General features: G+C 41.7%; 2 protein-coding genes across 2 annotated transcripts; one reads left to right on the top strand and one right to left on the bottom strand.

Moving 5' to 3' along the window:
- Nucleotides 1-3,011: 3,011 nt before the first annotated feature.
- Nucleotides 3,012-19,357, bottom strand: slc35c2 (solute carrier family 35 member C2). Its single transcript, XM_061736862.1, has 10 exons — nt 19,247-19,357; nt 14,291-14,556; nt 13,235-13,385; nt 11,045-11,108; nt 10,887-10,959; nt 10,641-10,809; nt 10,477-10,560; nt 9,109-9,284; nt 8,399-8,528; nt 3,012-6,525 (listed from the first exon to the last, which is right to left on the bottom strand). The coding sequence occupies exons 2-10, from the start codon at nt 14,399-14,401 to the stop codon at nt 6,392-6,394; spliced, it is 1,092 nt and encodes a 363-aa protein (XP_061592846.1). The 5' UTR covers nt 14,402-14,556; nt 19,247-19,357; the 3' UTR covers nt 3,012-6,391.
- Nucleotides 19,358-20,249: 892 nt separating this feature from the next.
- Nucleotides 20,250-23,154, top strand: LOC133456600 (uncharacterized). Its single transcript, XM_061735095.1, has one exon. The coding sequence runs from the start codon at nt 20,250-20,252 to the stop codon at nt 23,127-23,129; it is 2,880 nt and encodes a 959-aa protein (XP_061591079.1). The 3' UTR covers nt 23,130-23,154.
- The last annotated feature ends 1,473 nt before the right edge of the window (nt 23,155-24,627 follow it).

Below are 24,627 nucleotides of genomic sequence, written 5' to 3'. Positions count from 1 at the left end.
CATCTGCATAAAAATGGAATGCAGCATTGGATACATTGTCACGTAGATTGTTTACATAAATGGAAAACAGCAACGGTCCCAATATTGAGCCCTGAGGAACGCCTTTTCATACAGGGCGGAACGAGGAAGAAGATCCAGCAAAATGGACGCAGTGGGATCCGTCAGACAGGAAGTTAGAAAACCAATTAACAGTATGCTGAGATTGGCCAATCGTCAATAAATAGAGCTGCACAGTATTTTTTGCAATCCAGTGCCTCAATAATATCTTTCACAACTTTGATAGCAGCAGTTATTGTGTTATGTAGGGGGTCATAACTCCAGTAAATCTGCCTTTCCTAACTTAAACATTTTTTTTTTGTTTTTTACAGGACTGTCTCAGAAAATTAGAATATTGTGATAAAGTTCTTTATTTTCTGTAATGCAATTAAAAAAACAAAAATGTCATACATTCTGGATTCATTACAAATCAACTGAAATATTGAAAGCCTTTTATTATTTTAATATTGCTGATTATGGCTTACAGTTTAAGATTAAGATTCTAGAATATTCTAATTTTTTTAGATAGGATATTTGAGTTTTCTTAAACTGTAAGCCATAATCAACAATATTAAAATAATAAAAGGCTTGCAATATTTCAGTTGATTTGTAATGAATCCAGAATGTATGACATTTTTGCATTACAGAAAATAAAGGACTTTATCACAATATTCTCATTTTCTGAGAGAGTCTTGTATAGCATATCTATATGATCCAGCCCCTAGTGGTCTGTAGAGGACCTGCAGGTCTGGATCTGGACCCTAGTGGTCTGTAGAGGACCTGCAGGTCTGGATCTGGACCCTAGTGGTCTGTAGAGGACCTGCAGGTCTGGATCTGCACCCTAGTGGTCTGTAGAGGACCTGCAGGTCTGGATCTGGACCCTAGTGGTCTGTAGAGGACCTGCAGGTCTGGATCTGGACCCTAGTGGTCTGTAGAGGACCTGCAGGTCTGGATCTGGACCCTAGTGGTCTGTAGAGGACCTGCAGGTCTGGATCTGGACCCTAGTGGTCTGTAGAGGACCTGCAGGTCTGGATCTGGACCCTAGTGGTCTATAGAGGACCTGCAGGTCTGGATCTGGACCCTAGTGGTCTGTAGAGGACCTGGATCTGGACCCTAGTGGTCTATAGAGGACCTGCAGGTCTGGATCTGGACCCTGGTGGTCTGTAGAGGACCTGCAGGTCTGGATCTGGACCCTAGTGGTCTGTAGAGGACCTGCAGGTCTGGATCTGGACCCTAGTGGTCTGTAGAGGACCTGCAGGTCTGGATCTGGACCCTAGTGGTCTGTAGAGGACCTGCAGGTCTGGATCTGGACCCTAGTGGTCTGTAGAGGACCTGCAGGTCTGGATCTGGACCCTAGTGGTCTGTAGAGGACCTGCAGGTCTGGATCTGGACCCTAGTGGTCTGTAGAGTCATTTTCACGCCCTGAACTCGTCACCTAAAGCTCAAGTTGAACAAGCAAAATAAATGTGGATAAATAACAACTTATACACGAATTTTAACACTTTTTAAGAGAACACAGGTTGGTCAATGAGGGGGAGTTTAAGAATTTATTTATCTCATATTTGTGACAAAACCTTCACCTTCAAACCACAACACAAATGGTCACATCTGAGACATAATTTAAGATATTTAAACATAATTTGGGAGGCTACAGATTCTTGTAGCCCCCTATAATGTAATCATTTCCACCCTTTAATGTAATCATTTCCACCCTATAATGTAATAATTTCCTATAATGTAATAATTTCCTATAATGTAATAATTTCCTGAAAATGTAATAACATTTGCACTTAACTCAATCAAAAATGTAATAAAACCCAATAAAGTAATAACTTCACCAATAATGTAATAAAATATCCTGACGGATATTGTAATAACATTTTTACCAATAATGTAATACCTTATTACATTATTGGGAATTTATTACATCCTACTCAAAGTCTGCAATTTAACCCAATATTCATTCTGGTGTTTCAAATCCAGCGTATATAACATTCTTAGATACTTAAAACACAAAATGTAGAACTCTGGACTGAAAATGAACATATATATTACATTATTTGTCAAGTATTACATTATCAGTTTTGGAGAAAAAAAAAAGATCCACCTGAAAATGTAATAATTCCCAATAATATAATAAGGTATTATATTATTGGTAAAAATGTTATTACAATATCAGTCAGGATATTTTATTACATTATTGGTGAAGTTATTAAATTATTGGATTTTATTACATTTTCGAATGAGTTAAGTGCAAATTTTTACATTTTCAGGAAATTATTACATTATAGGGCATTACAATCCTTTTATTCCCGGAGGGGGTGTTCAGTACTGCGGCTGGTCTCGGGCGCCCCCTGGTGGCCGCAGCGGGCAACACGCAGCGTCTGGATGAAACCTGCAACTCCTAACCTCTTTTATTATCATGCATTTCTTTAGATATAATACAGGAGTCGCCGCAGGAAATGAAACGACGTTTCAAGTTCTGTCTTTTCTTGTTAATTACAAATGTAATAATACATTTTTAAGCTAGTACTTAATTAACACTTTCTGAAATGAAATCTCCTTATTTCAAGTGTCTAAAACACTTGATTACAACTCTAACTTTATCCTGAACCCTTGTACTTGTCAATATTATTTTCCTTCCTTATTTATTATTTAAGTACTCGTTTTTCATTAATTCATTTATTTTTTCCTCATTCTTTTTTTATTTATTTTTATATTAATCTATTTTCTTCCTTTCCCTCTATGCAACCTCAATTTAAGAGGTGTGATTGTTCTCTCAATCTGATGTACTTGTTTACATCTGAGTTTGTCATTGTTCTTGTTAAATAAAGTAATTAAAAAATACCAAAAAAAGTTATCTTTTATCCAAACTGTGACGTCAGACGGCTCTATCCTCCATCCCATCATGCACCAGAACAGCCAGTAGAACATCTCTGATCTCGTTAGTAAAGAAGAACGACCAGAAACAAAGGTGAGTGGAATTAATTTATTAAAAAATTAGGACAAAGGTTTCTGTCAGTCACTTCTTATTTTTCTCTTTTTTTAAAGGGGACACTTTATTCATTCAAAAAGTTGATATTTCCTGAGTTCTAATGGAAAATGATGGTTTTGGTGACAACATCCCAGATACAGACTGTACTTTATCTGTATCTGTATCTGATACAGAACAAGACCAGGCCCTGCAGGCTCCCACACCTGTCAATCAAAGCAGCTGTTCCTGGGGGCGGAGCTACGTCTCACCTGGGGGCGGAGCTACGTCTCACCTGGGGGCGGAGCTACGTCCCACCTGGGGGCGGAGCTACGTCTCACCAGGGGGCGGAGCTACGTCTCACCTGGGGGCGGAGCTACGTCTCACCTGAGGCGGAGCTACGTCCCACCTGGAGCGACGGGCCAATCCCAATCTCCACCCTTGCAGACTCGTAGACTTACGTGCGCGCTCCCGCACCTTGCGTAAGGACTTAGGGCTGTCCCATTCCTCAAGTGGTCAAGTGCGCGAGGGCTCCCGGCAGCCATTTTCAGCCCTTACTGCCCCCTTCCCGCAAGTCAGCATCCCAGCACACTCTGGGAAAGGGAATTACCCACAGTTCATTGCGTTGTGACATGACAGGAGGTTACCAGGGAGAATGTAAACAAAACAGGGGGCGGAGGAAAAGGAACCATGTGTGACTGCGAGAAGAAAGTTCACCTGTAAATATAAATACATATCCCACTGGTGATTTAAATTCAGAAACTACTGTCCCGTGATGATTTTTCAACGGCCCTATTATTTCCTTTACAAACAAGGAGCGACCAACAAACATATTATTTAACTATTGTTCTTTGGTTTAAATATATATATATATATATATATATATATATATATATATATATATATATTTCTCTTTTCTTTTTTTTTGAGCATGTTCGAAATAAAGTTTTTCATTCACTCATTCATTCATTCAATCGGAGGGAAGAAAACAAAAAAACAGACGTTTTTATCTGACTTGTTTCCAGTTTCTGCTAAGTGTGTCCCATTCCTATTTATACCATTTGGAGCCCTCACACCCTCGCACACTTGATCACGTGACGCTGACGTCACTGAAAGTCTGTGAGGGCTCAGGGCTTGAGGTTTTAGGGTGGAGTTTGGGAGTGGGCCTACGTCTCACGTCTGGGAGGTTCAGAACACGCAGGTGTGTTAATGATGCTAGTGATGTTTCCTGCACATTTAAACTAACCAACCTGATCAACATCGAGACTCTGGTGAAGCAAAGGTTGCGATATGTCACTTACTCATAAATACAAGAAGAAAAAAAAAAAAAATTACATGTCCCCTTTAAATTATTCCCACAATCATGATTTAAAACTATTTTAGAAATGGCTTTAAACTTCAGTAAACCTCCTCCGGTCCCAGACTCTAACAAGGCACAAGAGGTTCAACATCTCTGGAAATGAGACTCAAAAGACACTAAACCATCAACGGTTTTCAGGCTGAATCGACCGTCGCTGCAGGAATGTCTGAAGGATTTCACTGTGGTCAGAAGTGACCCTGGACTCAGGACCCGGGACCCGGGCGTAAACTGTGAATCTGGACCCTGTAATGATGCACTCAGAACTCAGAACTCCGTTAACGTGAAACTAATCAGATCATCTTCAGTCAGAGCCTGACGGAGCAGCGGGGCGTCGCCCTCCCTGGTCCCTCCAACCCGCCAAGTTCAGAGATAAATCAGTCAAATAGAGGATGAGACAGATACGCTGCTGATCAGCTGTCAGTCATGACTGACAGACAGGGGTTTCCATGGTGACGAGTTCCAGTGAAGGTGCACTAATTCTGACTCTAAAGCAAAGCTTAGCAAAGCATTTTATCACTAAACAATGCTGTTTTTTCCTAGTTTCTGTTTTTTTTAATTGGTTTATTCTCTTTTCTGCCATGTCTTGACTTTTTATCCCTTTTATTTCTCATCTTGATTTTATTATTTCTGTTTCCTTTTAATTATCAAACTGTAGCACGTTGAGATTTTCAGTCATTTAAAGTGCATTATAAATAAAATGTATTATTATTATTATTATTATTATTATTACTAACTGGCAGTTACTGGTTTCCATGGTAACAAGACGACTGACAGTAACTGGTTTCCATGGTGACGAGTTCCAGTGACGGAGCACTAATTCTGACTGTAACTGAAGGAGAACTAAAAACCTCTTTTTAGCAAAGCATTTTATCACTAAACAATGCTGTTATTTCTTTCCCTAGTTGCTGTTTTTAATTGTTTTATTCTCTTTTCTGCCATGTCTTGACTTTTTATCCCTTTTATCTCTTATCTTGATTTATTATTTCTGTTTCCTTTTAATTATCAAACTATAGCACTTTGAGATTTTCAGTAATTTAAAGTGCATTATACATAAAATGTTTTATTATTGCTAACTGGCAGTTACTGGTTTCCATGGTTACCAACACTAACTGGCATCCACTGGTTGCTACGGTGATCAGAAGCGCAACATTCCATCTGATTCAGACTGAAAATGCCCTGAACGTTGGTCTCAAATTGCAGTTATTTAAAAGAGAAACACCCGCAACGTTCAAACTAAATTTCTTTGCCGTCGTCGGCGCTACAAAATAAAGAAAAAAAAGACAATTTTTCTGATTTCTTTGGAGATTCTGCTCTGATTGTGAGTTATAGCAACAAAACATCCGTGGTTCCGGTGGAGGATGGAGATGACGAGGGGGATGTGAAGGTGCAGGCGTGACCTCTGACCTCCGTCTGAAGGATGTCTGCTACCTGTCAGTCACAAACCTGCCCTTCGTTCCCATGACGACCCCCCCCCCATCCCCCTTATAAACGGTTGTTTTGTGGTTGGAACTGCGATCCAGATCTTAAAAGGTCCAGACTAGTTAGCGACGCTGAAGCAGGAAGAAAGATTCCTTTCAGACGTCTGGGACAAAGCAGCAGTGTTCCCTCCTCCGTCCTGCTACAGTCGCTCAGGAACCAGTTCCTGCAGTTCCTGCAGTTCCTGCAGTTCCTGCAGTTCCTGCAGTTCCTGCAGTTCCTGCGGTTCCTGCGGTTCCTGCGGTTCCTGCGGTTCCTGCGGTTCCTGCGGTTCCTGCGGTTCCTGCGGTTCCTGCGGTTCCTGCAGTTCCTGCAGTTCCTGCAGTTCCTGCAGTTCCCCGGCGGGTTAGCAGAGGAACGTTAGCATCGCTATCGTTCGGTTCCAGGATCCCTTTAAAGCGCTCAGCGCTTCCTGTACAAACGCTCAAGTGTTGCTACATTTACAGCTCCAGAAAACAAAAACATCACGATTAGTCCGCCGAGGAGCCGGCCGGCGGGTTCCCACCCCACCGGCAGGTTCCTCCCCCTGACGGCGTGACCCCGGGACGTCAGTGGAGGGTGATTTCCGTCTCCTCCTCCTCCTCTGCAGCTGAATCCTCACACCGGTCTCCGTCCGGTCGCAGCAGCGGCAGCTCCAGCTCCGAGCTCCGGCCGCTGAGCGGCTTCACGGAGGGAACTTTACCTGAGGAGGAGAAGAGAGTCACGTCCTCAACGTTCTCACCAAGGAAACACGTCTGCAGTCTGACGCAGGAAGTCCTGGCCTCAAAACCTTTAAATTAACTGGTTTTTATCATAAAATGTGGTCTGACCTTCATGGAAGTCCCAATAACCCCCCCCCTCACCTCCACCTCCCTCTTCTTCACCTCTTTTCTACATCCCTGTGCTCCGGTACATCCTTCACATCGACTCCTTGCAACCTCACCTTTCTTACCAAGACTACTTGTCTTATACCCAAATAATATATTCAAAATATAGTCAAAATGTTTTATTTCTAATCCAAAAAAAATCTTTACATTTAAAATGAGACAGTCACCTAAAAAGTAACTCGTTCTAGAAAACCATTTTCACTCATTTCAGTGAAAACTCTCTCTTGTTCCATTGGCAGTTTTTTTACTTTTTATTTTTGGTAAGATTGAGTTCTTATATTTATGTTTATATTTTTATGCTAATAAAATAATGCTTTAACATGATAATTGTCATATTTTTTACATATAATTTTCATATAATTTACATTTTTTGTAAATTGATTTCTTGGGAAAAAGGGGCAGATTAAATAATTTTCTACTCCCTTTAATTCAGAATTTAGGAACGTTTGTGTTTATATTAAATTCTTAGTTTTATTCTATCAATTAATGAAATAAAGAATAAATACATACATTTTTAATCATATTAGAACTCCCAAAATACAAAATATCTTGTGAAAAGTGTTTGCTTGAGCCAGTTGAAGGCACGGTTTACCTGCACGCGTGTCCGCATGACCAGGATGGAGCCACCTCTGCCTCAATTAGAGCCAGGAAAAACCCTGTCCCCTATCAACCTACTCATCACCACGGCAACCAGAAGCGGTCCTCAATTCGGTCCCACCTCCACCTGAAACCCCTTTGTTATTCCTACTCGTGTGCTACGCTGCCCCCATGTGGTCACACCTGCTCTTAGGGAGAGAAGATCCACTCAAAACATTACTGTGCATATTATCTGATTTGTGCATATTATTAGATTTGTGTGTAACTTGCTGGAAGTTACCGACAAAACGATAATTAAGAATTCAAAAAGCCTCCTACACACACACATCGTTAAATACGCATGAATCGCACAGAGCTGTAGATACGCACAAATAGTTTTGAGACTCTTTTCCTCCAAGAAGCCTCACAGATTCGTCCTACATGGTGCGTTTAAGGACTGGTGGAAAGCTTGGTCATCTGAGTTTCATCTGAGTCCAGCGTTATTTCGCCCGATACTTAGTTACCTCCCCTAAGAAGGAAAACCTACTTCAGACCACCGTGACGCCGTCACCGTCTTCCTGCCTCCTGATTTGACCGTCAGTTTTTCCCCCTAGCGGTCGTTGCTTTAAAAACTTCTACCGGTAATTACATTTGTGAGGCTCATAAATGCAGATCTGTTCATATAAGGAATTATAGACTATTACAAAGTAAAGGTGTTATAATTACGGGGTGCTGAGATATAAGTAACTAAGTATGGAGGGAAATAACGCTGGACTCAGATGAAGGTTCAGATGTCCCAGCTTTCCACCAGTCCTTAAACACACCATGGATTAATCTGTGAGGGTTCTTAGAGGCGTGAAAACGGTCTCAAGACCATTTCTGCGTATTTAGCGATTTGAGTGATTCATGCGTGCATATTTCATGATTTGTGTCGGAAGCTTTTTGAATTCGTAATTTTCGTTTTTGTCCGTAACTTCTGTAAAGTTACGCACAAATGAATTATACGCACAAATGTTTTGAGTGGATTTTTCTCCATATTCTCCTGCTCCACAGAGTGGACTGTAGTGAAATCTGAACTAGATGTTGCTGAGAAGGTGTGGGAGCTGAACTTACTTCTGGAGTAGTAGGTCTTGATCCCGACGTGGAGGGAGATTCCACACAAACACACACCGAAGCCGAGCCACTTGATCGGACTCATCCTGTCTCCCATCAGATGAGCAGCCAGGAGCAACGTGCAGATCTCCTACCAGAGGAACCAGAGGGGGTTTAGATCACTTTACACGCTACTAATAAGAAATCAAACCAAACATAATCCTATAAACTCAAGTTCTGAGACCTATAATCAATAAATTAGTGAGGGATTGTAGATTTTCTCCTACTTTCTCTCACTGAACGACAGAAAGTCGATTATAAGAGGGGAAGAAAGAGACACTGTAAAACTTTTTCGATAGTTAAGATGTGTTTATATTCATCTATTATAAAAATGTGTTGAGACAGTTAAAGAAAAAGGGAAATTCAAGCTACTGGTAGATTTCAGTTTATTTTTCAAATGCTATTTTATTTATATTATTTTTTATTGCAGTCCTTCTTTTAACCTAATAAGAGAAAAAAATATATATGTGTAGTTCAATGTACACATTTATTACAGAAGAGTATTAGGGCCAGGCAGGAGAAAAATAAAATCATATTTTAGAGGACGTTTTTTTTTTTTTTCATTATGCACTTCGAGAAAAAAGTCCAAATTTCGTGATATAATAATATATTAATATATTTAAATTTTACTTTGTTTAATTTAACAGTCAGACTCAGATGTTGATACGTACCTTGAAGATCCCGGAGATGGACAGCGTGAGGCTGGAGGTCCGGGACACCAGCAGGAACTCGGAGTAGCCCAGACCGAAGGCCAGCGAGCCGCCCACGCCCAGCGTGAAGAGAGAGTAGAGCAGGGGGGGGAGGGACGTGACCCGGAACAGCTTCTCCGACGAGCTGAGGCTCAGAGCTGCAGAACAACCGGGATTAGAACCATCAATAAACCCAGAACCACCGGGATTAGAACCATCAAACAGACGGATAAACATCACCAGTGATGCTGCCGTCGTCAAAAATTCTGACTAAATATCGTCGTCAACGAGGAAAACGAGACGAGAAGCAACGAAAATGCTATTCGGGCTGTCAGTTTAGCACGTTAATTAGATTAATTAATTACACTGCTAATTAATGCGTTGTGAAAATTAACGCAATTAATTATGAGTGGCAAAATGCTTGAGTATTTTAAATTTGGCCCATTGAGGGACCCGTAGGCCACTTGGCAGGTCAATTCCCACCTGCTGCTAGTCAAACTAACAAAGCAGGTGACACATAAACATCTCTCCTCCTCCTCCCATGGAGCTGCTGCGATACGTCAACGCCGCCGCCATATTGGATGTTCAAGACCGCGCTGTAAACTAATATAAGTAAATGGACTTATTTTCATAAAGCGCCTTTCTACAAAGAAATGTACGTTTTACGTCTCATTTATTCATTCACACACGCACTAATATACTTGGAAACAGTTAGGCACCAAATATACTATATTTAATTTTCTCAGATGGTAAAAATAAGAACTTTATTGATCCCACATAGGAGTAATTCATGTTATATCAGCTATAGAGAACAAGGTAGTGCCGAAAAACAATATATATCCCCCTCACAAAAATATGAAAAATAGAGAAACATATTTTCTCATCAGCAAAACATATTTTACATTTTTCAAGTAACAAAATAACATATTTGAACCATTTTTCAGATTTTTTCAGTTATTATATAGAGATATTGACTGTAAAATGGTTCAAATATGTTATTTGAAAAGTTTTAAATTTGTTTTGTTGATGAGAAAATATGTTTCTCTATTTTTCTTATTTTTGTGAGGGGGATATATATATTGTTTTTCGGTGTATTTAGTCATGCACTGCAATTTTGTCCTAGAATTTGAATTCTTTATTTGGGGACCTTTAGCAGATATGAGATTAAAATGCAATTATTTAGATTCATTCATTATAAATCCTGTAATTAATTAGATTATTTTTTTAATCGCCTGGTCAATAAGACTAAAATGCCAACTGAAACTTGACACGACTGAAAGGAGAATGAACGTGACTAAAATTAATAAAAACTAAACCCAAAGACCAGACTAAAAGGAGGAGGAGACCCACCTTCGTTGTAGAGGAAGAGCGGCAGCAGCGCCAGGAACATGAGCGGCTGCAGGTGGAACATGGCGTCCACCGGGTTCTGCAGGCCTGAAAACAAACACCACGGTAGATTAGGATCAGCTAGAACCCGGACTGGGACAAGCAGGACCTTCAGAACCAGCACTGACCCAGGTCGGCCTTCTGCATCAGAACCTGCGTGAGCGTCCAGCGGATCCCCCCCAGGAAGGAGGCCAGCAGAACCATGAGGAAGCCCTGCAGGTTGAACTGGGTCGCCCTGTAGGTGAACATGAAGAGCCCGCCCGAGATCAGCAGAACCACCAGGATCAGGAACGGGTTCTGGGGGGACAGAGGAGACCGGGTCAGAACCTGGGGGGGTCTACGGGAACCCAGACCGGACCAGGACCGGGACTCACCGGCTCCTCCAGCTTGAACAGGAGGGAGAAGAGCAGGATGAAGAGAACGGCCGAGGACTTGGTCATGGTGTACCTGCAACGAGACGAGGCCGGGGTCAAACTGGGGTCAAACCGGGACCCGGGACCCACCGGGTCCAAGTTCTGATCCACAAACTCACAGGCTGATGGTGATGAACAGGAAGCTCCAGTTGGACAGTCCGATGTCCAGCGCCGTGGCCAGAGCTGCGGAGAGGAAGAGCTGCTGAGACCAACATCTACCGTATTGCCCCGAATATAAGACGACCCTGATTATAAGACGACCCCTCTTTTTCAAGACTCAAATTTAAAAAAAAGACTTTTTAAACACCATATTCAATTTTTATACAGAAAATAATTACAGTACATTTGAAACAAATGATTATAACAATATATTCGAGAGAAAAAGCATATTATTTTGCCTCATTTAAATCATCATGTTGAAGTTTGCATCATAACTTCTCCTCAGCTGCCGGTTTACCTGCCGATCTTCCACCCTCTTTTCTCCAGATTGTTGCTCCTTTTTCTGTTATTTCTTCTCTTATTTTCTTCTCTTTTCTTTTTTACCGCTATTTTTTATTTTTCTTCTTCATGCTACCGCTATTTTTATTTTTATTCTTCGTTACAGGGGTTCGCTTTGGCCTGGGGAGTTAAGTTCAGCATTCACTTTAAAGATATCTGGCGCCATCTAGCGTTGTGAATGGGTATAACGTCTAGACCCCGAATGGAAGACGACCCCCACTTTTTCAGTCTTATTTCAATGTGAAAAACACAGTCTTATATTCGGCCCAATACGGTACATTTCAGCGCTTCGTCCGACTTCTTCATGCAGCGTCTGAATGAGCTCGACCCGACGAGGGGGTACCGGGACTCCTGCTGGGGGAGCGTTTCCACCAGCAGGAGTCACCAGCACCTCTAACCGGGCCGAGCGTCTCCTCGGCCCCTCAGCCGGCGTGTTTCCACCACGCCACACTAGAGCGCTGCATTGGGATCGGGTCCCGCCGGGACCCAACGCAGATCTGGCGGGAGCAGGCGGTTTGAACTTTGCTGCGGGCGGCAAAAAAAAACACTGCGGGATCGGAATGTAGTCTAGGGACAAGATGGAAATCAGTGATTTGGAAAAGAACCTCAAACAAGGTCTTTACAAAACAAAGACAAATCAAGCCAGGTCAGATATTTGGAGAAACTACGTTTAGTGTCTGTGGAGCATCTTGGAAGAGACGCACGGGACCGCAGTCGGTCAGAAACATTCTCTTCCTCCACAGCAATGTAATGGCCAAGCGATTCATTTGTTAAATTAATTTGTTTCATTCGTTAACATCGTTTATTTTATGTTATTTATTAGTGTTATTTGAGCCACTCAGCCTACTCTCGTTGCTGTAACCACAATCATAATTGATGCACGAAAGGCGAAAAAGCTTGTGATGACAATGATGGATTTGCATCTAACTGTCAGTCAGGTTCCTATGAACTGTCAATTATCCATCAAGTTCCACAATGATCATGTTAACATTAAATCAGATAGATTTGTCTGGACATTTCTCTTGCGGGACAGGAGAAGACACTAAATCAATGCATCTCTATTATTGTGCGGGCGGGAATTCTAAGAGTTTTGCGTTTGAGTTTCACCAAAATATGGGTTGGTCAATTATAAAACATGACAAAACGATTGTTATATAGAAATAATATTGCTCCTATTATTTCACAATGTATAATTTCAAAATTACACCCAACACCTTTGTTTCAGAAACCTGTTCAACAGAAATATTATTTACATTCAATGTCAGTATCAGTTCAGGTTTAAATTGATACTTAGAACAAAGCAATATTGATTTTGTTTTGCCAACATTAAGAATACATTTTTATAACTTATTCAATTCCATTTTATTTGTATAGCGTCTAATAGAACAGATGTTGTCTCTAGACGCTTTCCAGAGATCCATACCCAGAACATGACCCCCGAGCAGTTATTACATAAACAATGGCAGGTAAAAACTCCAATAGTGGGAGAAAAACCTTAACTTATCCATTCAGCTACTACATTTAATTCTTCCTGCAATATGTCATTCAATTCATCTATTAAAAGGAGCAGTAGCATAAATTGTAGAATCATCCGCATATGTAACAATGTTAGATTTCTTTAAAACAAAGGGCAATTCATTAATAAATATAGAGAATAATAATGGTCCTAAACAGCTCCCCTGAACGTGAGGTCTGAACATCAGGGACACGGTTTAAATGAGCCGATGCATGAACAGAGTTTTCATCTCTTCCTTCCCTCCGAGGGCCCATCAGGGCGTAAACTAGGACCGGGGTCAGAGGTCAGCTCTCACCTGTGGGCGCCACCTTCCTCAGGTAGTCGTTCCAGCTCAGAACCACACGGGGTTTCCCGCTCCAGCGCTGCATCAGGACCCGGGTCAGAGCCGACAGCAGGAAGTTGACGGCCAAGTGGACCAGCGTCATGAAGAGGGGGAAGTGGAAGCCCTGGGGGGAAGAACCAAAGGGAAAACCGGGTTAATCCTGGACGACCTGGACGGAGCCGCCCGGTCCTGGGGGACACGCGAGGTCCAGAGCCCCGAGATGCTGGAGAGAGACCCCCTTCAGGCATTCCTCCTCCTTTTATAACTCACTGCTTTTAGTGTAGAAATCATTAATCATGTCGGATCTACGACACCAGCTCTTTCTTCTGTCTAAACAAGACATGGAAAAACGTATTCATGTATTCATTTTCAGTACCGTAGGTTGGATTATTGCAACGGCATCTTTACAAGCCTTAACAAGAAATCTATCAGGCAGCTGCAGCTGATCCAGAACTCTGCCGCCAGAGTTCTTACAAACACCAGGAAACTGGACCACATTTATGGAGGATTTTTAGTGCCAAAATTAAATAAATAAAATACATAATTATTAATTAAATGTTTCATTAATTAATTAAAATGGGAATGAAATATATCATTAATTAATTAAATGTGTCATTAATTAATTAAAATTGGAATTAAATGTGTCATCAATTAATTCAAATACAATTAATTTTTAAGTAAAACATTTTTTTTAATTATTTTAGTATTTAATTAATTATTTTAATTATTTCAACTCAAACGCCCACTGAGTTTGCCGAGATGCAACCAAAGCAACGTTATAATCTCCTACATCATCCAATGGTGTCATGTAAACGTGTTTGTTGTTCTAATCTGCTACTGCTACTACTAAATATTTAATCACTTTTCCAACTGTTGCTCTGCTTACTGCCCCCTATCGGTACGACGTGCTCTCCTTGCGTACTACGTGAGCGACGTTGCAGTTGGTGGAGCACGTGAACGGACGCGAACGGAAGCTCCAACAGCAAGTATATCTGGATTCTAACGGGGACCTGCGTGAGTTCTGCTCACCTTCATCAGCCACTTGTTGTAGAAGGTGATTCCGATGGAGAAGACGTAGTAGAGGAAGACGAGGCCGAGGGTTCGAATCCCCCGGCAGAGGAAGGGCAGCGGTAACGCCATGCGGGCTGGGGGGGCTGGGGGGGGCCGCCCGGCCCGGACCGCTAGTCTGAGCTCATCGCCATGGTGACGCCACGGCTCCTCCTACCACCAACACCGCCGACACCGGCCCAGGACCTGCAGGTGGAGGGGGGCTGGTCTGATGTCACCAGCCTCAGCTACAGGGGGGCAAAAGAGTAATTATTCAGCCACCAGTTGTGCAAGTTCTCCCACTTAGAAAGATGAGAGAGGCCTGTAATTTTCATCATAGGTAACTTCAACTATGAGAGACAGAATGGGGGGAAAGAATCCAGGAAATCACATTGTAGGATTTTTACTGAATGAATTGGTAAATTCCTGGTTAAATAAGTATTTGGTTCCTACAAACAAGCAAGATTTCTGGCTTTCACAGACCTGTGACTTCTTAGACCACATTTCCACATTTCCACATATTTACAAAAACGGATATTTCCCCTTCTACGTTTTGAAAAATCCCATCATTTCCAGGAACCTGCATAAATATCTGTTAAGCTGCTATGAGCAGCCAAACCTACAGGGGGCAGTGTAACGAGAAGATAAAGTCATGCTAGCCAATCAGAATTCTGGAAAAAAACATCAACAAATGACACGAGTAACTTCCAGTTACTTCCAAGATGAACCAGAGTCTTTGGTTTGGATTGACAGAGAAGTGGAGTTACTTCTCAACATTTGGACTTTTTTCTCGACATTTCGACTTTTTTCTCGACATTTTCAACTTTTTTCTCGACATTTTTGACTTTTTTCTCGACATTTCTGACTTTTTTCTCGGCCACCTACCCCCCTATTTTCTCGACATTTCATCTTTTTTCACAAAATTGACCTTTTTCTCAAAATTTCAACTTTTTTCTCAAAATTTTTACTTTTTTCTCAAAATGTCGTCTTTTTTCTCAAAATTTCTCAAAAACTGACATTTCCCCCTCTACATTTTGAAAAATTCCATCATTTCCAGGAACCTGCATAAATATCTGTTAAGGTGCTATGAGCAGCCAAACCTACAGGGGGCAGTGTAACGAGAAGATAAAGTTATGCTAGCCAATCAGAATCCTGGAAAAAAACATCAACAAATGACACGAGTAACTTCCAGTTACTTCCAAGATGAACCAGAGTCTTTGGTTTGGAGTGACAGAGAAGTGGAGTTACTTCTCGACATTTTTTCTTCTTGACATTTCGACTTTTTTCTCAAAATTTTGACTTTTTTCTCAAAATTTCGACTTTTTTCTCAAAATTTCAACTTTTTTCTCAAAATCTTGACTTTTCTCAAAATTTTGACTTTTTTCTCTACTTTTTTCTCAAAATTTTGACTTTTTTCTCTACTTTTTTCTCAAAATTTTGACTTTTTTCTCTACTTTTTTCTCAAAATTTTGACTTTTTTCTCAAAATTTCAACTTTTTTTCTCGACTTTTTTCTCAAAATTTTGCCTTTTTTCTCAAAATTTCGTCTTTTTTCTCGACATTTCGTCTTTTTTCTCAAAATTTCTCAAAAACTGACATTTCCCCCTCTACGTTTTGAAAAATGCCATCATTTCCAGGAACCTGCATAAATATCTGTTAAGGTGCTATGAGCAGCCAAACCTAAAGGGGGCAGTGTAACGAGAAGATAAAGTCATGCTAGCCAATCAGAATCCTGGAAAAAAACATCAACAAATGACACGAGTAACTTCCAGTTACTTCCAAGATAAACGAGAGTCTTTCGTTTGGAGTGACAGAGAAGTGGAGTTACTTTTAAGTGTGACGTTAGAATATAAAACAGGTAAAATACAAGAAAATATTGACGGTTACAAACTAATTGTAACCACAGGTGTCACTCATGACGCTGGTGACGTTTCTGTCTCATAATGTGACGTTCTGAAGCCTAAATGTCCGTTTCTCTCCGTTTACAAGCAAACGTGAAGACGGAGGTTTTAAAAATCTCCACTTTGGCCGGAGTTTTCAGAAATGATGGTTTTTGGTGAATTTGAGCTTCGTTTTCGTGTAAACGAACGGCCAAAACGCATGAAAACACCACCGTTTTTACTACGTGTAAACGGGGCCTTATTTAAGAGGCTCCTCTGTTCTCCACTCGTTATCTGTATTAATGGTACCTGTTTTAACTGGTTATCAGTATAAAAGACACCTGTTTTAACTGGTTATCAGTATAAAAGACACCTGTCCAAAACCTCAAACAGTCGCACTCCAAACTCCACTGTGGCCAAGACCAAAGAGCTGTCAAAAGACCAGAGGTGTCTTCAGTATTCACATTCATTACTCAGGTAGAAGTATAGATACTAGAGTTTAAAAATACTCCTGTAGCAGTTGAAGTATCAACTCAAGTTTTTTACTCAAGTAAAAGTATAAAAATACTGGTTTCAAAACTACTTAAAGTATAAAAGTAAAAGTAATGTAAGGGGGAAAAAAGCCATTAAAGACAAAAGCCATTGAAAATGAATGTATCTTAGTATAATGTAAATATATTAAAGAAGCATATATGTGTACTATTGAGCATTAACATGTGTTAATATAAATATATTAAAGAAGCATATATGTGTACTATTGAGCATTAACATGTGTTAATATAAATATATTAAAGAAGCATATATGTGTACTATTGAGCATTAACATGTGTTAATATAAATATATTAAAGAAGCATATATGTGTACTATTGAGCATTAACATGTGTTAATATAAATATATTAAAGAAGCATATATGTGTACTATTGAGCATTAACATGTGTTAATATAAATATATTAAAGAAGCATATATGTGTACTATTGAGCATTAACATGTGTTTCAGAGAGCAGCAGATATGATGACTAGTTGCCTATAAGTATTGTAATGGTGCAAAAAGTCAAACTTCATGTTCATGTTATCATTTATCCTAACCTTTATTGGAATGTACATCCAAGTTTAGTTGCAGGAATCTGAGGGAACGGATGTAAGAACAAAACTGGACAAGAACATCTGAAACAACCACAACCAAATTCACTCTATCCGGATGGAGCAATTTAACTGGATAGTTTTTATTAAAGGCCAAAATGAAATAGAGTAACGAGGCTGTTTTTAAAATGTAAGGAGTAAAAAGTACAGATAATTGCATGAAAATGTAAGGAGTAAAAGTAAAAAGTCGTCTGAAAAATAATTACTCCAGTGAAGTATAGATAACCAAAATTTCTACTTAAGTAAGGTAACTAAGTATTTGTACTTCGTTACTTGACACCTCTGCAAAAGACGTGAGAAACTATATTGTAGACCAGGACCAGGACCAGGACTCAGACCTGGATCAGGACCAGGACCAGACTGGGAAGACTGAATCTGAAATAGTTAAGCTGCTTGGTGAAGAAATCAACTGTGGGAGCAATTATTAGAAACTGGAAGACGTACAAGACACTGATAATCTCCTCCATCTGGGGCTCTTTCTCTCTCTCTCTCTCTGGATCAATATATATTTTATTCTCATCAATATTTTGATCAGCACATCAAACAGATTGTGGAAAAAATGTTAAACAACTGGTGTATCAACAAATGGGTCACGTAAAGTGAGATCAATAAAGTTGTTTGTGTTACAGCGGAGGCAAAATTTGCTGTTAATAACTAAGTTACAACGGTGACTGAAACCTGAACGAAGCGTCTGTGTCGTGTTCCTCAGCTGAGCGTTCAGAAACGCTGCAGGCCGTGGCGTTCACGAGGCCGGCGTGACGGACACGCTGCTACCGCCAGGAAGATTGTTGGTCACGGAAAACACAAACGTTTTATTCTTTAAGCCAGAAACGGACAGTAAGAGTCTAAAAAGTACATTAGTGCCTCACTTTATGACTCTATTGCTATTTTATTTGCTTATTTGTTTACATGCCTTCTGGGTATTTTATAAGTGGAGCTGCTGTTTCTATTTAATTCAAATCTAGGTTTAAATTTACACTATTTCTACTAGTTATTAGCAGTGCTGTCAGGCGATTAAAGAATTTGAATTCTAGGACATTACAAAATTGCAGTGCATGACTAATCAATTGAATACACTAAGAAGAGAAGATTTGAAATCCACATTTTTATTGGTGAAGTGTTTCATAAATGAAATTCAAAAGAAAAAGCTCAAGCACATCAGCAAACCAATTAGGCCAGGTGCATTATTCAAAAATACAATGCAAATACAGTTAAATAAATAAAATTCAGAGATAAAATAAGGTTGAGTCTCAAATAGGCCCTTTAGCAGACTCTCAATTCAAAATTAAAACTAAAGCTGACTCAATACAGCAATTCAAGTACTAGTAGCTGTAACGTTTACAGTGGAACTTGTTCGGACACGTTTAGCGTTTAAATGATAATTCAGGCTGGAGTAGCTCCGGTGATAGGAACATTCTTTTTTACAAAATGTACAAATCACCGCGTTCTTGTTGATAGTCCCGTTTTCTTTCTTTTTATACATAAACTTGCCGTTCAAAGGCCTTAGCAAAGATTTGCTGAGTCGTCCAGGTATGTCACTGCTTTGTTAGTTTGACTAGCAGCAGGTGGGAGTAGTGAACTACGGGTCCCTCAATGGGACAAATCAAGCCAATCACCGTGCAGTTGTCCCGTTCTTCTTACACCGTCTATGGTCTGAACTCTCTGATCTTACTGGAGTTTTACATGAAAAGACCCATAAAAAGCTAGAAACCGACCTGGTTTAGGATCTCACCTCGTTCCAGCTCTATCCTGACATCTAAAAACTCACTAAATTACATGTTTTGAAACTGAAACTGCCCTAAAACAGTGACAGGTTCGTGTCCAGCTGCGGTTTTCGAGTCTCCAGCCGCTTCAAAAGGCAGAATAAATGTCATAAAGCACTTTAAAGTTCAGGTTTGTCATGTTTCTTCCCTTACCAGCGCGGTGAAGCTCCCGGAGGACAGACTTTAACCCGGTCCAGGGGTCACTGGCGGGGTAGTGATGTGGCTGCTGCCTCGCTTATCTCCAGTCAACAAACCTGCAGCACTTCGCCGCGTCTCGCTGCTCCGGCGTGCAGGCTGCGTCATGACGTCACCGCTGCGTGAGGACGTCGCCGATGCGTGATGACGTCGCCACCGACGGCGGACGGCACTCTCTTGAATCACCTGCACAGATTTAACTTTTTATTTAACTCTATTAGTTAATAATGATTATTATTATATTATTTTAATTATATTATATAATTATATAATATTATAATTAATAATGTTAAATAATACTACTGTATATTACTGACGAAATACTACTACTGTATATTACTGACATAAATAGTACTACTGTATATTACTGACGAAAAATACTACGGGTACTGTATATTATTGCCATAAATAACACTACTGTATATCACTGGCATAAATACTACTATTGATTTTTTTTTCTCTTTTTCTCTTGTAGCACTTTGAGATTCACCGAATGGAAAGTGCATTATAAATTAAATGTATTATTATTATTATTATTATTATTATTATTATTATTATTATTATTATTATTATTATTATTATTATTATTATTATTATTATTATTAATATTAATATTAATAATAATAATATATATCACTGACATAAATACTACTAATGTATATTACTGACATAAATACTACTAATGTATATTACTGACAAATACTACTAGGTACTACTACAGGTGTCACAGCGCGCAGGGGATCCCCCTGGTGAGACGCAGGAGGAGCCAGGCCTGGAGCCAAACCATAGTGCCCAGAACCTCCAGGTGACACAAGCCCCAAACCCACACAGACCACCAGAACATCGTCGGGTTAGATGGCCCCAAGCTAACAAGGAGCAGGAGTGGCGCCAGTTTGATGAGGACACCAATTCCATCTTGGAAGCAACAGCTAAGGGTGGAGTCGATCGACGTCTCACAACCATGACCACCATCATCATCAGCCTAGCAGCTGAGAGATTCGGCCTGGAGGAGAAGAAAGTGACGAAACTCCCGTATACCAAGAGCAACAGGGCAAACAAGATCCACCAGCTCAGACAGGAGTTGAAGGTCCTGACGCGGCGGTTTAAGGAGGCAAGAGAGGAGGAGAGGGGACCTCTGTCTGAATTGCGAAACATACTGCGTAAGAAGCTCATGACCTTGAGGAGGGCTGAGTGGCATAGGAGAAGGAGGAAGGAAAGAGCCAGGAAACGCACTGCCTTTCTAGCGAATCCATTCGGGTTTACAAAACAGCTGCTGGGGCAGAAGCGTAGTGGCCAACTTAACTGTTCCAAAGCAGAGATTGACCGTCACCTAGATGCAACCTATCAGGATGCTTCCAGGGAGCAAGAGCTGGGCTACTGCCATTCCCTGATTGACCCACCTGCACCAACACTGGACTTCGATGGGAGGGAGCCCAGCTGGAAGGAGATCCAGGAAGTGGTCAAGAAGGCAAGATCAAGCTCAGCCCCAGGACCGAGCGGGGTACCGTACAAGGTATACAAGAACTGCCCAAAGTTACTCCACAGGCTCTGGAGCATCTTGAAGGTGATCTGGAGGAGGGGAAAGGTTGCTGACCAGTGGCGCTTTGCAGAAGGTGTATGGATTCCGAAGGAGGAAGAGTCTAAAAACATTGATCAGTTCAGAACCATCTCCCTGCTCAGTGTTGAAGGCAAGCTATTCTTCAGCATTGTTGCCAGGCGTCTGACAGACTACCTCCTGAGGAACGACTACATCGACACTTCAGTCCAGAAAGGAGGGATCCCAAAGATAACAGGGTGTCTGGAGCATAATGGAGTTGTCACCCAGCTGATTAGGGAAGCCAGAGAGAACAAGGGCGACCTAGTCGTACTGTGGCTGGACCTCGCAAACGCCTACGGGTCCATACCTCACAAGCTTGTTGAAGAGGCATTACGCCGGCATCATGTCCCCGTCAAGTTCAGAGACCTCATTCTGGACTATTACAGCAGGTTCAGTCTGAGGGTCTCAGCGGGTTCCTCAACATCGGACTGGCATAAGCTGGAGAAGGGAATCATCACTGGGTGCACAATTTCAGTAATCCTCTTCGCACTTGCCATGAACATGCTGGCGAAGTCTGCTGAGGTTCAGTGTAGAGGGCCTCTCACCAAGTCCGGCATCAGGCAGCCGCCCATCAGGGCCTTCATGGACGACCTGACTGTGACGACACCGAACGTCCCAGGGGGGAGGTGGATCCTGAAGGGCCTGGAGGAACTAACCAGCTGGGCCCGCATGACCTTCAAGCCTGCAAAATCCAGATCCCTCGTGCTGAAGAAAGGAAAGGTCACCAACAAGTTCCACTTCTCACTTGGCAGCATCCAGATACCATCCATCACCGACAAACCAGTGAAGAGCCTGGGGAAGGTGTTTCATTGCAGCTTGAAGGACAAGGCAGCCATCCATGCGACCAACCAGGAACTGGAGGCTTGGCTAGCCACCGTGGACAAGTCAGGTCTACCAGGCAAGTTCAAGGCCTGGGTGTACCAACATGGCATCCTCCCAAGGATCCTCTGGCCCCTCTTGGTGTACGAGGTCCCGATCTCCACTGTTGAGGGATTTGAAAGGAGAGTCAGCAGGTTCCTGCGGAAGTGGCTGGGCTTACCCCGGAGCCTGAGCAGCATCGCCCTGTATGGGAAAAGCAACATGCTGAAGCTCCCCATCAGCAGCCTGAATGAAGAATTCAAGGTGAGCCGTACTAGGGAGGTGCTGCAATACAGAGAATCATCTGACCCAAAAGTCTCTCAAGCTGGGATTGAAGTCAGAACGGGGCGGAAATGGAAGGCAGCAGAGGCCGTGGATGTTGCTGAATCACGGCTGCGGCATAGGGCTCTGGTTGGGACAGTGGCTCGGGGAAGGGCAGGCCTGGGTAGCAGTACAACACCTCGCTACGACAAGGCAGAGGGGAAGGACAGGAGAGCATTGCTCCAGGAAGAGGTGCGGGCAGCAGTGGAAGAAGAGCGAGCCAGCACGATGGTTGGAATGCGGCAGCAGGGAGCCTGGACGCGGTGGGAGCAGGCAGCAGAGCGCAAAGTCACTTGGACTGAGCTGTGGAGAGCCGAGCCCCAGCGCCTAAAATTCCTGATCCAGGCCGTCTATGACGTGCTGCCAAGCCCGTCTAACCTGTTCTGTTGGGGGAAGGTGGAGTCACCAGCTTGCGCTCTGTGCCAGAAGAGAGGGACCCTGGAGCACATATTGAGCTGCTGTCCGAGAGGCCTGAGCGAGGGGCGCTACCGCTGGCGTCATGACCAGGTCTTGAAGGCTATAGCAAACACCATCTGCAGCGGAATAGCCCACTGCAAGCGCCTCCGCCCAAAGAAGAAGGCCATCTCCTTCATCAGAGCTGGAGAAGAACCACCAGCTGTTGCCAGGACCTCCTCCTCTGGCCTGCTATCAATGGCACAAGACTGGGAGCTGAAGGTTGATTTGGGGAAACAATTAAAGTTCCCGGACAACGTGGCCATAACATCACTAAGGCCAGATGTGGTGCTGACCTCAGCAACTTCCAAGCAGGTCGTGCTCCTGGAGCTAACGGTCCCTTGGGAAGACCGCATCGAGGAGGCCAATGAGAGGAAGAGGGCTAAATACCAGGCTCTGGTAGAGGAGTGTCGGCTCAACGGGTGGCGAGCAAGATGTGAGCCCATTGAGGTGGGATGCAGAGGGTTCGCAGGCCAGTCCCTCTGCAGGGCCTACAGTATGCTGGGCATCACCGGGGCCAGTAAGAGAAGGGCCATCAAGGAGGCCACAGAGGCAGCAGAGGTTGCCTCACGTTGGCTGTGGATCAGGAGAGGAGATCCGTGGGTAGGGTAGCGCTACCTGGACACAAGCTGGGGGATTGATCACCCCCGGCTGGGTCGCCTGGAAGAGAGTGTATGACGTTGAAATGACCCGAAACACTCAATGACCCCAGGTAACATCACTGATGATGTGTCCAGGTTGCATCACTAGTTGATGTATGTTACAAAGCTAGTATGTTACTGACATAAATACTACTAATGTATATCACTGACATAAATACTACTATTGTATATTACTGACATAAATAATACTGCTGTATATCATACATAAATAATACTACTAATGTATATCACTGACATAAATAGTACTACTGTACATCAGACATAAATAATATTACTACGTTACTGCGTGATGACGTAGACACCGACGAGGACGGCGGTCTCTTAAATCGGCTGCACAGATTTAACTTTTTTTCTTTAACTCGATTAGTTATTTACCGTATAATGTTGCCTGATTGGCTCATCAAGCCATATTTTCAGTTTAAATCAACAAAACCACTGCGACACGAAACATTTATAGAATAGAATAGAATAGAAGGTTCATTTGCTTATTTACTGACTATCTGAGTTTGATCCACCTTGTTTTAAGGCTTGGAGTTTTACCCAGTTGGTTGTTTTCTATATATTTTTTCTATAATTTGTTAATTTGAGAGAATGCATTAATGCAAGCAGTGGCTCACTGGTACAGTAATCAGACATGTCAGTACTGTTGAAATAATCAAAGTAATTAAAAAATATTATGGTTTGATTGTGACTGAAAGAAGTATGGTGTCTGTTTTGATTTGATGTTTTAAATGAGATCAGTAACTGCTTTTCTGTAAAGTTTGTTGGCAAGAAGGATGATAAAACAAAAGAATAAGCTGGTGTGGCCCACTGTTAGTTTTACAGATGAACATGTATTTGTCAACTGGCTTTCATGTGTATCAATACAACACAACAAAATTTAAGGTGCTACTCTGATCAGTGCTTTAAAATAAATAAAATGAATACAACTACTAATAAATACAACGTATGACAGACAAGACATCCCCCCCAGCATACCTGTCAAGTTTTGGATTTAAAAATAACGGAAATTTTCCACTGCAAGCCGTCCCACCAGCCCAACCCAGGTCCAGTATTACATTTTAAGACAGATTTAAGAGAAATCTAAAATAACTTCTACCTGTCAATCACTTACAATCTACAATTAAGTGCTCAGAATCTGATAGTTCTACCTTTGTTGACACTGAAATGCTGTGGACATTCTTATTCCTATAATAGAGCCTAAATGAAAACACAAAAGGCAATTAAGGCACATTTATTTATTTTGAATATTTTCAATTAATATTCACATTGATTGTCTTCAAGGGAAACATTTACATTTTCTTTTAATTTGTCATTTTAACTCATGTGGCTCTCTGCCCCGTCCTGCTCCTCTTTAGGGAAATATATTTGGTTTCCCATTTTTAAAGATATTTAAACGAAGTCTTCGCTTTGTTGGCAGAAATTTGTGTTTATTCAAAGCTGTTAAC

The sequence above is a fragment of the Cololabis saira genome, chromosome 12, assembly GCF_033807715.1.
Source record: "Cololabis saira isolate AMF1-May2022 chromosome 12, fColSai1.1, whole genome shotgun sequence".
NCBI classification, from domain to species: Eukaryota; Metazoa; Chordata; class Actinopteri; order Beloniformes; family Belonidae; genus Cololabis; species Cololabis saira.
This window is presented reverse-complemented; position numbering and strand designations above follow the sequence as displayed.

Bases quoted from the DNA above. Each gene is read 5' to 3' on its own strand.
- slc35c2 (XM_061736862.1), bottom strand. From the start codon at position 14,401: ATGGCGTTACCGCTGCCCTTCCTCTGCCGGGGGATTCGAACCCTCGGC. The intron at 11,109-13,234 runs GTGAGAGCTGAC...TCCTCTCCGCAG, and splicing joins GAGGAAGGTGGCGCCCACAG to CTCTGGCCACGGCGCTGGAC. The intron at 10,810-10,886 runs GTGAGTCCCGGT...CTGTCCCCCCAG, and splicing joins TGTTCAAGCTGGAGGAGCCG to AACCCGTTCCTGATCCTGGT.
- LOC133456600 (XM_061735095.1), top strand. From the start codon at position 20,250: ATGACCACCATCATCATCAGCCTAGCAGCTGAGAGATTCGGCCTGGAG.